The sequence below is a fragment of the Ctenopharyngodon idella genome, chromosome 14 (assembly GCF_019924925.1).
Source record: "Ctenopharyngodon idella isolate HZGC_01 chromosome 14, HZGC01, whole genome shotgun sequence".
Taxonomy (NCBI): Eukaryota; Metazoa; Chordata; class Actinopteri; order Cypriniformes; family Xenocyprididae; genus Ctenopharyngodon; species Ctenopharyngodon idella.
This window is the reverse complement of record NC_067233.1, coordinates 8,053,680-8,066,913: the sequence shown is the minus strand read 5'-3', so window position 1 is coordinate 8,066,913 and position 13,234 is coordinate 8,053,680. Positions and strand designations below refer to the sequence as shown.

Genomic DNA, 13,234 nt, shown 5'->3' with positions numbered 1-13,234 from the left:
CGCTCCGAAGCTTCATGAAGCAGTGTTTTGAAATCGGCCATCACTATTTCAACTGAGCCATCAGATTTCAACAAAAATATCTTAATTTGCGTTCCGAAGACTGGTGTGGAACGGCATGAGGGTGAGTAATAAATTACATTATTTTTATTTTTGGGTGAACTAAACCTTTAAGTGAACTAAACGGACCACGTCAATAAACTATGAAAAAGTCACAGAAACCAAACTCAAAACTTGACAATGAAAGTTCCCTAAAAGGGATACTTCACCCTCAAGTCATTTTAAACCTGTATAACTTTCTTTCTTCTGCTGATCAGAAAAGAAGATATTTTGAAGAATGTTTTGACTGTTTTTGTTCATACATTGAAAGTCAGACCAAAACAATATTGGACCCCCATTGTATAGACAAAAACAATCTTCTTTTGTGTTCCACAGAAGAAAGTAAGTCAATACAGGTTTGGATCGGCATGAGGGTGAATAAATGAGGACAGAATTATCATTTTACTGGAAAAACTATCCATTTAAAACCAAATCAATATATCCAAATGAACCTTAAAACTGATTTAAGCAACAACAACATGATAGACTTCACATTTCCACACACTGAGGAGACATTAAGCAACAACGTGTTAAAAATAGTGACAGAAACAACATGCTTGCTCTGAAGGGGATGTCTGCTGGATGTACTTTTTTTCCATTTCTCCATCCCTTGGGTTTGTGTAAACACTCACATTCTGATAGATCAGGAATATGGCTGGGAACGAGGAAGAACTTCACTGTATCTTGTAAACAGTAACAGTAACCGATGACACGGCCTTCGCCTTCTGCAGAAACAGATGAGGCAGGTGGTTCCGAAATACACCTGTGGAAACCTAATAACAGGGTGGCAAAAAGAAATACTGCTGGTTTAGGTAATGGACTCAGTGTCACAGGAGAAAGTAGAAGAGAGTTGACATACGTAGTTTGAATGCAAACTGAGATGCTTTGCTCTGTAATTACTAGCATGTGTTTACCTGGTAGTTGTCCCTGTTTTTAACTGTGTAAAGTTGTGCGTTTTATGATACTATACACAATCCCAGATGGCTAAGGAATTGTGTCATGAGTTAAGAGAGTTTTTCCTTTATGGGGAGCTGAGTGTGCATGTTGAGAATGGAAACAAAAGACAGTGGCATGCAAAAAGTGTGTCATGCTCAGATAAATGCATTTGCTCTTAGCGTCACCTACAGTAGTGTTATTAACTCTTCTACTTCTCAAAAAATAACTAATGATATCTTTCACAATTATGTTTTACCTTTTTTGGATTTATTACCTTAGGCTTAGACAAGGCTGTGATGTAAACATGAGACTTACTAATCTTTCCTTTTATCTTTGATATGTTGTGTAAACTCAGTCTTTAATAGGTGGATGACTGGGGTTTAACTTTGCTGGGAGCAGCATTGGGAGAGGAACTGTACAAAAAACATGTACAACAATCTGTGTCTCCAGACCACTGCCTGACCAGATGCAGCCGGTTTGTTCTGAGAGAGCCAGCAAGATTCATCCCATTGTGTCAGTGAGGGAAAGAAAAATACAAGAGCCAACGCCACAAGCGAAAAGCAGCACTCTTATTCTTGCACCATGCCAAAACAGCAACTATCAAAACAGTAGGACTTTGAGGAGATCAAGAGAAGTACTACCAACTCACCATAGGGGTCCTTTTAGAACATAGCTCCTTATAAAGACAGACTTCATTTATTATAAACAAAGAAGCACAAGAGTAAAGATCTGAGAGCCCAGATCCAAGAGAAATTGAAAACTAAACCTTGCTACAAGCCTCTGAATCACTATGCCACCCACTGAAGGCTTATGTTCCAGGTGTATAGTTTCTCCTGAACTTTTGAAGTTGGTCTGAACTTTTGGTCTGTATAAAATAGGCCAACATAAAGCTGAAAACAGTAAATTCTTGTGGAACATAAATGATGAGAAACATTACAGCAACTGTTAAATGTCAGAGTTTGATGATGTGGGCTACCGCAGATCTCTCTAGGTAAAAGATAAGGCACTGCATTTCGCGAATCGGTTCTTTTGTTCAATTCGTTTCAACGAATCGGTTAAAAAACAGATTCAGCCATTCCTTTATACCAAGACATAATTATATCATAACGTGTCATTACATATTCTATATCGCAACATGTAGTAAGATTTGCTGTTTATTAAAAGCATATTCAACCCAACGCTAAATATGTCAAACAATCAAGTGCTAAGTATCACGTTTTTTTTTTTAGACTCGTTTTCGGCTAATAAAGTAGCCTACTTTATTTTCAGTTCTCGGTTCACTCAAAATACTTTTATTTTTAAATCACCGACTATCACGAATTGTACATATCCAAATGAAAGATAGCCTATCAATTAGTAAGTGAACTGCTGACTCGACAACGATTCAGTTCGATTAATGAACAAATCGCCCAGTCCGCTTTAGTGAACGGGTTCAATTGATTCATCAAGAAGATCCGACTCAAAAGAACGATTCGTTCATGACTCAAACATTGGTAATATGGAAACAGACGCTGTTTGTGCGGTGCACCTTCAATAACAAATGTGAAATGTTTTATTTGCGCTCTCAAAACATTGATAAATGGTCTGTGGCTACATATGGGGCAGTAGTCAATGCATGAGATTACAGTAGAAGCAGAAGTAAACACTTTTATAAAAAAAAAAAAACTGTTTAGGTAAACAAACTTTTATTTTTCATGCATTAACCATGCTGTCATTTTACTCACGTTTGCCGTTTATTTCCATATTAGAAGAATCAAACAAAACTCCTTGACGTGTTGGAAACGCACATTGCAGCCCGTGTACCCATCGATGTTATGTAGGCTACTTAAGTGACAGACACTAACTGCATTGAAAGGTTCTCAATGAAGTTGCAGAGACCGAATTCCCTCCATTATCCTGCTGGGTCCTAGTGCTGCCTCTGACCAGGTTTGATGACAGACTGCCCACTTGCCACCCATCACAAAAAAAAACAAACACCGGTTTTACACAAGAAAACAAACTTTTATTGCAATATAAGATGTACATAGTCTGTTGAAACTGACAGATAAGTTAGCAGTAGTGATTAAAAAAGAGAATCAAAAATATGGTTATACTCTAGCTCTCTTCCTTTACTTTGAAATTAATAGAACACTTCATAACAATCTATTGGGCAAACAGGTTGTAAACACTACACACAAAGGCAGAAAACATGATGGTTTCACCTGTTTGTCAGTGAGGTACAAAACTAATGTCAGTATCCCTTGGCATTAAAGACCTCATGGTTACTGTTAGGTCCTAATCAAGGTTACAGTTTGTCACTTGCTTCAATGGTGCGGTAATGTGTATTTCCATCAAACAATACATGAGTGTGAATATGTTATCCCTGTCATTAGCCATACAATCCGTTTACTCCCTCTCCGTTCATTTGATTACCAAATCAGGTGACGTATTCCGCCCTGGCATGACTTGAAAATATAATAAACCCACTTAAGGTATCACAGCATTTCCTGATCCATCCTAACAGGAGTTATGAAAGTAAACTGCCCTAACCTAAACAACAGATCTCCTTTTTTTTAAGAGCAAAACATCTGGGAAAAAAAAAAGAAGAAGAGAAAAACATTGCACCATAATTTTTTCCTACTATGTTTTGTCTTTATCATCTGTATCAAACACAAGCCATATTTATTTCTACCATCACAATATACAATGTATGCATCATCATAATTAGTCTAATAATCCTAAAGTCCTCTTGTGAGAAAAGTGTACATTCAGTATTCGTTACCCCTTGGAAATGACCTGAACAAAGTACAGCACTGTAGTGCTCAATTTCATCTGCTAACTTCACAAATAACAGTCAAACTTTGGTATTCATTGTCAAGCAAATCATCGCTTACTTCAGCCCACCTAAGCTTATGTAGTATAATAGTGAAACAAAAGAACTGAAAAATATTATTTTATAACCTTTAAAATTAAATATTACTTAATAATGTACTTAATGGATGATGTCAGACGATTCATCCACTCTCATTATAGTTGTATTAATCATATTTACATTCTGTTCACTCACTTTGCTGGTGCATAAATTAATAGAGAACATAAGGCAAAATTCAAAATCCTTATAATTCCTGATTCCTTATTTTTGTCATTCAGAAACAAAATAAAATGTGTTCAAGAACCACTTTACACTCAAGTAAAAACCAAAATGTTCCCTCCATTCCGTTATTCTTCGTCAGGTATTCTATCCTGTCTGATCATTTACATGCCTCTGTCACAAACAACAGTTGCACAATTTGTAGGTACAGTCCAGGCATGACTATATGTCTGAGACACAGGATGTGTTTGTTTAGTTAGACTGGAACAGGTATTCAGGTCTCTCTGTGTGTGTGGGACAGGAACGCTAGAACAGCCGGGCTTGTTTCTTCATCTCATTCCTCTTCCACAGTGCCAGACGGTCAAACTCTACCATCGTCATCCCAAATACCTGATAAAACTCCTCAGGGGAAAGATGCCGCTAAAATGAAAAGGAAACTCATCACTCACTATATCCACATAGTTGTTCATGTATTCAATTTTTATAAGCATTCATTAAATATTGTTAAACTATCACACACACAATCATATGTCTAATATAATATGGTGCATTTTCCGCATTGTGGAAACCATAATACATTTCTTTCAGGATTCTTTGATGAATAGAAAGTAAAAAAAGAGCATTTATTTGAAATAGAAATCTTTTATAACATTAAAAATGCCTTTACTGTCACTTTTGATCAATTTAATGTGTCCTTAATTTCTTACTGACCCCAAACGTTTGAACGGTAGTGTATTTATAAAATATGTATATAGTTTATTATATATTATAGTTTAATATATCCTAATTATTATATATTGTTATTACAAATAACATGTTTCAGTTTACCTCCAATCTGGCTCGGTCTACATCCTTCGGCAACCTGTTCCGCCCCCTAGTGGTCACAATAAGTGCTTCATATGGATAGATCTGTAATGAAAGTTAGCAATGCATTTTATTATAAGCTTTAAAATACATTAGCATAAACATTTAAACTCATATTTATTTATATACAAATAATCGTCATGACTTTCTATGATAATGGTAATGGAAAGCTAAGCATTGTTCTCAGAGCAGACTGCATTGGTGGACCTCCTTTTCCTCTCACTTTTCAGCAGTGAAAGGAAATCACAGAGCCTCTGGCACAGTAGCTGTAACCGAGACAGGAAGCGGCACCAAGCAGAACAATATAGTTCCTGACCAACTAAGAGCAAACCCCTGCCCTCTCAATGGCCCCTGCAGTCTCCAAGTCACTAAGAGCCAGCTGGGGAATTACACAGTGGCCTTATGACCTGGAAGCCCTAATTTCTCCATCCTCTAGTTTCCACACGCTTTGACCAGCAGGACGTTGCTTTGACCCATCAGGGTTCATTAGACCGACTTTCCACTGGAGTGGGCTAATGTTTCAGAGGTGCCTCTCTATCAGGATGTTTAGTGTTTCTCTAAGACTCTTTAATCATCTGGTAATGTAAACCATCTTTCTTACCTTGTACTCTGCTGGAAAACAAAGAAATAAAAAAATAAGTCAATGTACAGACAATTTTAATCTCAAATATGTCAGCAAAAATGTCATTTAAAAATAAAAACCTCCTTTACTTGCCTCTGATTCCCCAGTTGACTTCACTGCCACTGTCATACTGATAGTAGTCTGCGCTTTGTGGCTAGAAAACAAACAAACAGGCAAACAAATGGTGGCTAAGGGTTTAATTGACATCTCCAGCCAAACTGCTTTTGCTGCTCTGTCCATCCAGTTACTGAACATTAATACAATTATAATGTTAAAAAACAAACAAGCAATGAACAAAAAATTTAAGTAAAGGCATTTGTTATATAGCAGTTAAAATGTTGTTGTAAAATGTAGTTAAAAACTTACCCTGTGCAATCCATTCCTGCCATATCCTGGCAAAGAGGCTGACTTGGCAATGTAGTCTTCAAAAAAAAAAAAAAAAAAAAAATTAAGACGACAATAAACATGAATGTGTAAAACAACCTCAGCTGTTAAATTTTGACAGCCTTGTCCATTAGTGCACACTAGAGGGCGCTAAGAACCAGGCTAGAATCTGTGTTGCCTACACTGCAAATATTTATTGGTTAATTTATGCAGACACTTTTGTCCAAAGCAAACTACCTACAGAGACAGTCCCCGTTGCCAAAAAAAAAAAAGAGAATTATATATTGCCAATTTGATATGAGCACCCAGCATTTTGACTCTAGTACCTTCAGGTTTGTGTATATAATAAATGTATATAATAATAAAACTTAATACTTCAACAAGTTTTAATTCCCTCCCCCAATGCTAATACCTGACTTTGTGAAATCCAAAAGCAGGTCATGTATCATTTTTTTAATACAAAAACCTTTACATCATATTTTTTTTGTATAGTGAACACTGAAAGACCATAAGAGTTACTCACCATTCTCCGCTGCAAAGTTTGTCCGAGGAGCTGGACAGGATAGAGAAAGAAAACAATCTCTTTATTATTTTGATAATCAGCTCTCTGTTAACAGTAAGTGCAAATCACTAATTTGGGTCAAATAAAGCAATACAGCAATACAATACAATAGCAGTACACTGTGAGAGACATTTCCCCTTTAAACTGTCACGCACATTATAGTGTGGAATGAGCTAAATATGCAATTATTGGCATATACTGTATTGAGATTAGACTGGAATTGAGCTCCTTATGTCTGCCATCAGGTCAGGTCAGTCTCTGAGACCCTTGAGATTTGGGAACCACTGGAAAAGTCTCAAAACTGTCAACAAATAGAGCGGAGAGCAGGCTGCTCACCAGCCACACAGAAACACGGCACATCAAAGTGCTCAATGAGCCTGAAGAATGTTGATGAAAGGAAAAAAGCCATGGCAGTGAAAATAAAAGAAAAAAACAGAGAAAAGGAGAAAGCAAGGGAAACAAGAGGAAAGTTATGGACAAAAAGGGAGTATCTTCTTTCGCTAAGAAACCGGACATGAAAAAAGTAAAAAGAAAAAGTAAGAGGCTGAAATATATGTACAGCAACTCAATTTGATCAGTTCATAAACTCCTTGGGAATCAAACCCATGACCTTGACATTGCTAGAGTCATGCCCTAACGCTTGAGCTATACTGTTTGCACACCAATGCTGCATTTATTTGATCAGTAAAAATAGCAACATTCTGAAATATTATATTATTATTTAATAATATTATTTCTGTCATTAAGTACTCACACTCATGTCGTTTCAAACCTGCAAGACCTTCGTTCATCTCATGAACACAAATTAAGATATTTTTGATGAAATCCGAGAGGTTTTTTTATCTCCCATAGAAAGAAACGAAATTACCACATTCAAGGTCCAGAGAAGTAGGAAAGACATCGTTAAAACAGTCAACGTGACTACAGTGGTTCAACCTTAATGTTATGAAGCGACGAGAATACATTTTGTGCGCAAAAACAAAACAAAAATAACGACTTTATTCAAGTTTTTCCTCTTCCCAGTCAGTGTTTCATCATCAGCAGCATTAGGTGTGTATTTCCTGTTTGTCTTAACCTTCAATGACGTCACTGCTGTATCATCTCAGATGTATAAATTGGATCTACAATGTCACTCCCAAACTTCACCTTGATTTATTTCATGTTCTGTACAGTAAACACCACCCATTTCTATTCATGAATCAAAGACATGGGACACCAGCACGGGCTGCACCAGGCATTGTGAAGAGTAGCGATGGATATGGGGGAGGGCAAAGCAGGAATAGCACAGCCAGATCCATGTAGGGAAAGAGGAGGAAAACAGGGAACTAAAGAGAGGGAGGGGATGAAGGGAAAATTCCAGATGCTTTGTGCACTTCCCCATGAGATACACAGAAATAGGAGAGCTGGCTGCTCACATGCACATCAGGAGGGATGGAGAAAGAGGAATAGGAAAGATAGAAAAGAGCAGGAGTGAAAGGTTGGTTGTAACGCAAAGAAAAATATTAAGTGGGGATGGATACAGTTAGCAACCCAATTTATCAAATAAACATGGAGAATATTTCATTATGATGCAATGAAAATGTATATATTATTTACTTATATACAAGTAAATATTGTGTAAAATGATGTTTATAAATAATGTTAATTTAATTTTAGCTCGGGATGCACTGACATTAATATTCTGACCAATAATAGCCGATAATTATTTTATTGTTACAGCCAATAACTGATAAACACCAGACAATTCAATTCTATAATATTTTGTCTACAATAAAATGCTAAAAATTTGAATAGTTTTGAATGCCAGCCACAAGTGAATTTAGGAAATGAATTTAAAAATGAATATTCATTTTGAGATTTTTAACGGATTACATTTAACAATGTTATTAAATTATAAGTGTTCATAAAGATTCTCTTTAAGCAGTATTCGATAATGGCAAAGGTAATCTAAATGTAAAAATAAGGAAAATGAGAATGTGCAAATAAATATCTAATATCTGCTAATTTAAATTCAATATTCACTATTACCAATGAATTTAAAAAATATCTAATATTGGCCGATAACCAATGACAACGATATATTGTGCATCCCTAATTTCAGCAATTTTGTGTATATTTCATTTGCAATGACTAAATTTATACAGTCAAACCAAAATTTATTCAGACAACTTGAACATTTCATTCATTATTACAGTTTTCACTATAGTTTAAAAAAATGGTAATAAAATATGACAAGATCTCAGAGTTAAACTGTGTCAGAAAAAATTAATCTTAATTATGTCAGATAACACTTAAGCAAAACATGGTCAGGTCAAAGTGTCTGAATAATTTTCGGTTCCAAATTTTTATCAGTTTTACTGGTAGTCCACTGTATGAAGAATGTTTGGGTATAATATGTCACAGTTTACTTTACTTTGCTATCCTCACTTACATAAATGAACTATAGTGTCCTGCACCCACTAGTAAAAATACATCAAAAATGTCTGAATAATTTTTGGTTTGACTGTATATAGAATCACAATTTTTTTTTTGTTTCAAATAGAGATCTCGATTCTCCCATGATTCAGAACAAACAACTAAACAAAATAACATAGTTTACTAGAGATTCTGGCAAACTGTTAATTGCTGCAGTCTATATAAAATAAAATGTTTAATTATTCTCAATGAATTATTTAAAAAACAAAAATCATTCAAACCAATGATTCAATGACTCACATGCTTCACTTGTTTCATTACTGGATGAATCAGTGTTTTTTAACAAATCTCTAGAATGAATTATTCAATGAAAAATAAAACAGTCACTTGTCACCACCTACTGCTATAATGATGCAGTTGATACAATCATTATCTGAAGCGCCAAGTTACTTTCAAAAAATAACTATAAGTAAATAAGTAATTTGCTCTATTTTGATCGCTTCCATAGACATTGTTTATATCCACACTATAAACTTGGTAAAACTTTACAATAAGGTTCATTAGTTAACATTAGTTAACGACATTAGTTAACATGAATTAATAACAAACTGTACTTCTACAGCATTTATTAATCTTAGTTAAAGGTGCAATATGTAAAATTTTCTGTCCACTAGAGGTCGCTAGAGGTCTATTCAAATCAAAGGCATAGCTTGATGACGCCAAGTTTGAGCGCGGAATCTTGGGACATGTGGTCTTCACCTCACAGCCGGTGGAAAATAATCAGGATAGGACTCGGGCAGAAATCATGTTCATGGATGCGATTATCAATGTTACTGTAGTATGAAGCAGAGCAGGTCGAGTGTTGTGGGAGCTGAACGAGGCCGCTGGAGCGATTGCGCAACACACGCCTCACGAGCAGCGGAACTTTTATTATGCCACAGTCGCCGGTGCCGCTTCCGCTTTTCCGGTCATGAGTATGAGGTAACACAGCTCTGTTTATCATATTAGATACATTTGAGTGTGTTGAAAATGTTATAACGTTTACTCTGTGCATTCGCTCGGTGGCTGCTGTGAGACACTTGTTTGAGACACTGCAGTAAGATAGATCGATTTTAGAATATCATATTAAATGCTGTATGGCTTGTGTTGATAAATGGCATGCAATTAATTTTAAAACATATTGTATGATGGAGAAAATGCTGTATACTGTTACTAAAAATAAAGCTGCATCTGATTATGCTATGTTAGTTACTTCACAAAATAGTGTTTTTCTCTGAGGCATGGTAAAGCATGGTGCTTGCAAAAAATCAAGAAAATTAGATTTAAACAAAAAGACTAAACATGTTGTTGAGCTATATAACAATAATTAGTTATTCTGTCTATAAATATATCACAACAGTTATTTTCTATTTTTAGAAAAATATATATATTTAAAATATATTTGAACGGTATATTTACCGTTCAAATATATTTATATTAGATATAAATATATTTAAAATATAAAATATATTTTCTATTTCTATTAAAATATGTAAATATTAAAGCGTCTTTGGTGTTTCCATGTTTTCTACAAAATAAAACCGGAAACCGAGGGTACCGCAGGTAAGAAGCAATTGACAGGCGTCTCCTCACACATCCCGGAGCCTTGGTTAAAACTGCAATTTTCTAACGAATTTTTCTTGCAAGCATTTGGGATATTGTAAGTACTCAAGTGAACAAAACATATAACACTGGCCTAGTGGTTTTTGGATATTTTACTGCAAAATTCTTACATATTGCACCTTTAAAGGTCAATACGTAGTTTTTCGCAGCTAGAGGTAACCTATTCAAAACAAAGGCGTAGCTTAATGACGCTGAGATTGAGCACGGAATCATGGGAGATGTCATAACAAATGGCTCATGGTTAGTTCATGTTAGTTAATACATAATATTTATACAATATTTGTAACAGAAATAATGACACTGTGTGGTTGAAAAGACTGTTAGTGAAGCTGTTTCATACCTATACCTATTTGCCAACACAGATTTGAATGTTCAGGTGTAATTGTCAAAGTTTTAATAGAGACAGAATCTTTGTCAAGTGGGAATGAGATCGCATTGGTGTTTGAATCGAGATCACAATCTCATAACATTATATATATATGAATGAATGACACCCTAATATTTACATTTTACCACTTCTACCAGGTATAGAAAGGTCACATTGAGTGTGTATATAAAGAGAGAAGTGTGTGTGTATGTGAAAAAGAACAAGAGACTAAGAACAAGAACAGGTGCATGGCACTGCATCGGCTGTAGTGTTATAATAGGGTTTTTTTTTTTTTTTTGCTGTGTCTGCACTACTCGAGAAAACCCTTAGAATTCCCCCTCCCAGCATCACAGTCCTGTATCAGCATATGCTGGCTGTCACTGTTGACTCAAACCTGCCTTCACTATAAAGTGTTCCAGAGCTCCACTGCCTTAATTAGATGGCTCAGTGCCACGACTTCATTGACCAAACCAGACTTTGCTGAATAATGACAGCCATACTGAAGGTAAGCAAAGCAACACCCATACTGCATACAGTCCACCTGCACCTGTTGCTGTCATGCATTTCACCCAGAGCAGATTGTGGGAAGGGAAAAGGTGGTCTTAAACACAAACGGTAGGTCATATAGTGACCAATGCTTACACTGCTGCAACCCCCTGCGAACACACATCTCTATAATCTGTGGTTTGTACAGCAGCTCTAGTGGAGCACTTACAGCCGTTAACTGTGTTGTTGTGGCCCATGCTGTGCAACATCTCCCTGCTCCCACTGCGGGAGTTTCGTGCGCTGCCCCAGGGGTCGTTGTCATAGGAACCGGAGCGGGCTTTCATCTCCTCCTTCAGGATCATCCTACCGATACCACCCTGAATCTGAGACACAGAGAGAGTGAGAAAGAGGAAGACAGAAACAAAAGAAATAATGAGTGAGCATCCTGTGATAGTAAGAGATCAAATGCTTATTGGCTGAATTTCAAAAAATGGTTAAAGGTGCAGTAAGTGATTTCTGAGAAACACTGTTGATATTTGAAATCAACACCCAAACAAACAAACAAACCCCTACCTTCATTGCTCCGCCCCCAAAATAACAAACACGCTATGCAACACAGGCAACAGCTGGCGCATCAGACAGCTTGTGCGAGTATGGGTGAATCAGCTGTGATTTAAACAACAATAACAGCATACTTTGGTTCTGTGAAAAAAACGTTACATATCGAGCAGAAATAAAGCAACCTTGGTGTCTGTTTTCAGGCCTTCCCACTCTCCAACTCTGTAGTGTTGGAAAGCTTTTCCAAAAGTAATGCGGATCCTAGTTCTTGCCTTCTTCTTCCAGTTATATTCCTCTGACCTTTTCCTCTTTGGTCTTTTCTCTCAGCCACCTCTGTTTCTACAGTCTTTCTACAGATATCCAGTTTGCTCACTCTCTCTCCTCTCCTATCATGAGTAGGGATGCACCGATAGCAGTTCACTGTCTATGAAGTAAATGTATCGAATTAATAGAATGTTAAACAAATGAAATATTTACGCATATATAGCTGGTGTGCGCGAGCTGATAAGCGAAACGTGAAGTGGATTGAGTGCACAGCGCAAGCTTGTCGAATGCACATCCCTTTTTCACAGACATCGCTAGAAAGTTTGTAGTTCAGTCGGATATGTCAATAGCAAATCATGTAAAACAAGGCACATACTGACAGTAAAGATCATATATGTAAGCAAAAACTTGAATTGTTATGTGATTTATGTATAACAAGTGGTTCCGTACGTTAATTCATGGATACTGAATACTGCATTGAATTCTCTTTCACGTCTTCTTGTGGTAGAACTGACATATTCACACAAAATAATGTAAAAACACCCGCGAGTATCGTAGTGAACATAGTCGATTATGTCTTAAGTGAATGTAAAAAGTTGAGAAATAAAACGCATGTGTAACAGTATATTTGATCCGTGCATTCTGTCTTAAAGAGACAGCAGTATAAATAAATAAATAAACATAAATAAAGCATAAATAAATAAACCTGCTGCTGTTTTTAATGTTAATCAAACAACAAAGGACAAAGAAATCACTCACTGCTCTTGCATAAATGACTTCATTTAATAAAAATTCATCTATATTTAATTTATACATCTCTAATCATGAGCGTAAACGCCCCCTATTGCTGATTGGCTACAAAAGTGTTTTGGTGCTCCGTGGATTGGTCCGATCCACTTAGTTTTTTCTCCTATTTACACAGCCAGGACTATGTACAAACACAATATT

General features: G+C 36.2%; 2 protein-coding genes across 8 annotated transcripts in view; both read right to left on the bottom strand.

Annotated features, from left to right (window-relative positions):
- afap1l1a (actin filament associated protein 1-like 1a) overlaps positions 1-2,897 on the bottom strand; it is a 41,494-nt gene extending 38,597 nt beyond the window's left edge. The window contains exon 1 of the mRNA XM_051859795.1: positions 2,757-2,897. Within this exon, the coding sequence (XP_051715755.1) occupies positions 2,757-2,775 (19 nt within the window). The 5' untranslated portion in view covers positions 2,776-2,897. The remainder of the gene's footprint in view (positions 1-2,756) is intronic.
- A 115-nt stretch (positions 2,898-3,012) lies between these two features.
- The window catches only part of ablim3 (actin binding LIM protein family, member 3), a 73,394-nt gene continuing 63,172 nt past the window's right edge, over positions 3,013-13,234 (bottom strand). For 6 of the 7 annotated variants that reach the window (XR_007924910.1, XR_007924911.1, XR_007924912.1 and 3 more), the window contains 5 exons: positions 11,694-11,847; positions 6,496-6,525; positions 5,955-6,010; positions 4,931-5,742; positions 3,013-4,522 (listed from right to left, as the gene is read on the bottom strand). Coding sequence is in view for 1 of the 7 variants with exons in the window: in XM_051860564.1 (XP_051716524.1) it covers positions 4,409-4,522; positions 4,931-5,011; positions 5,568-5,575; positions 5,682-5,742; positions 5,955-6,010; positions 6,496-6,525; positions 11,694-11,847 (504 nt within the window). In the remaining 6 variants the exon portion in view is untranslated. The remainder of the gene's footprint in view (positions 4,523-4,930; positions 5,743-5,954; positions 6,011-6,495; positions 6,526-11,693; positions 11,848-13,234) is intronic. The other variant, XM_051860564.1, reaches the window with a different exon arrangement.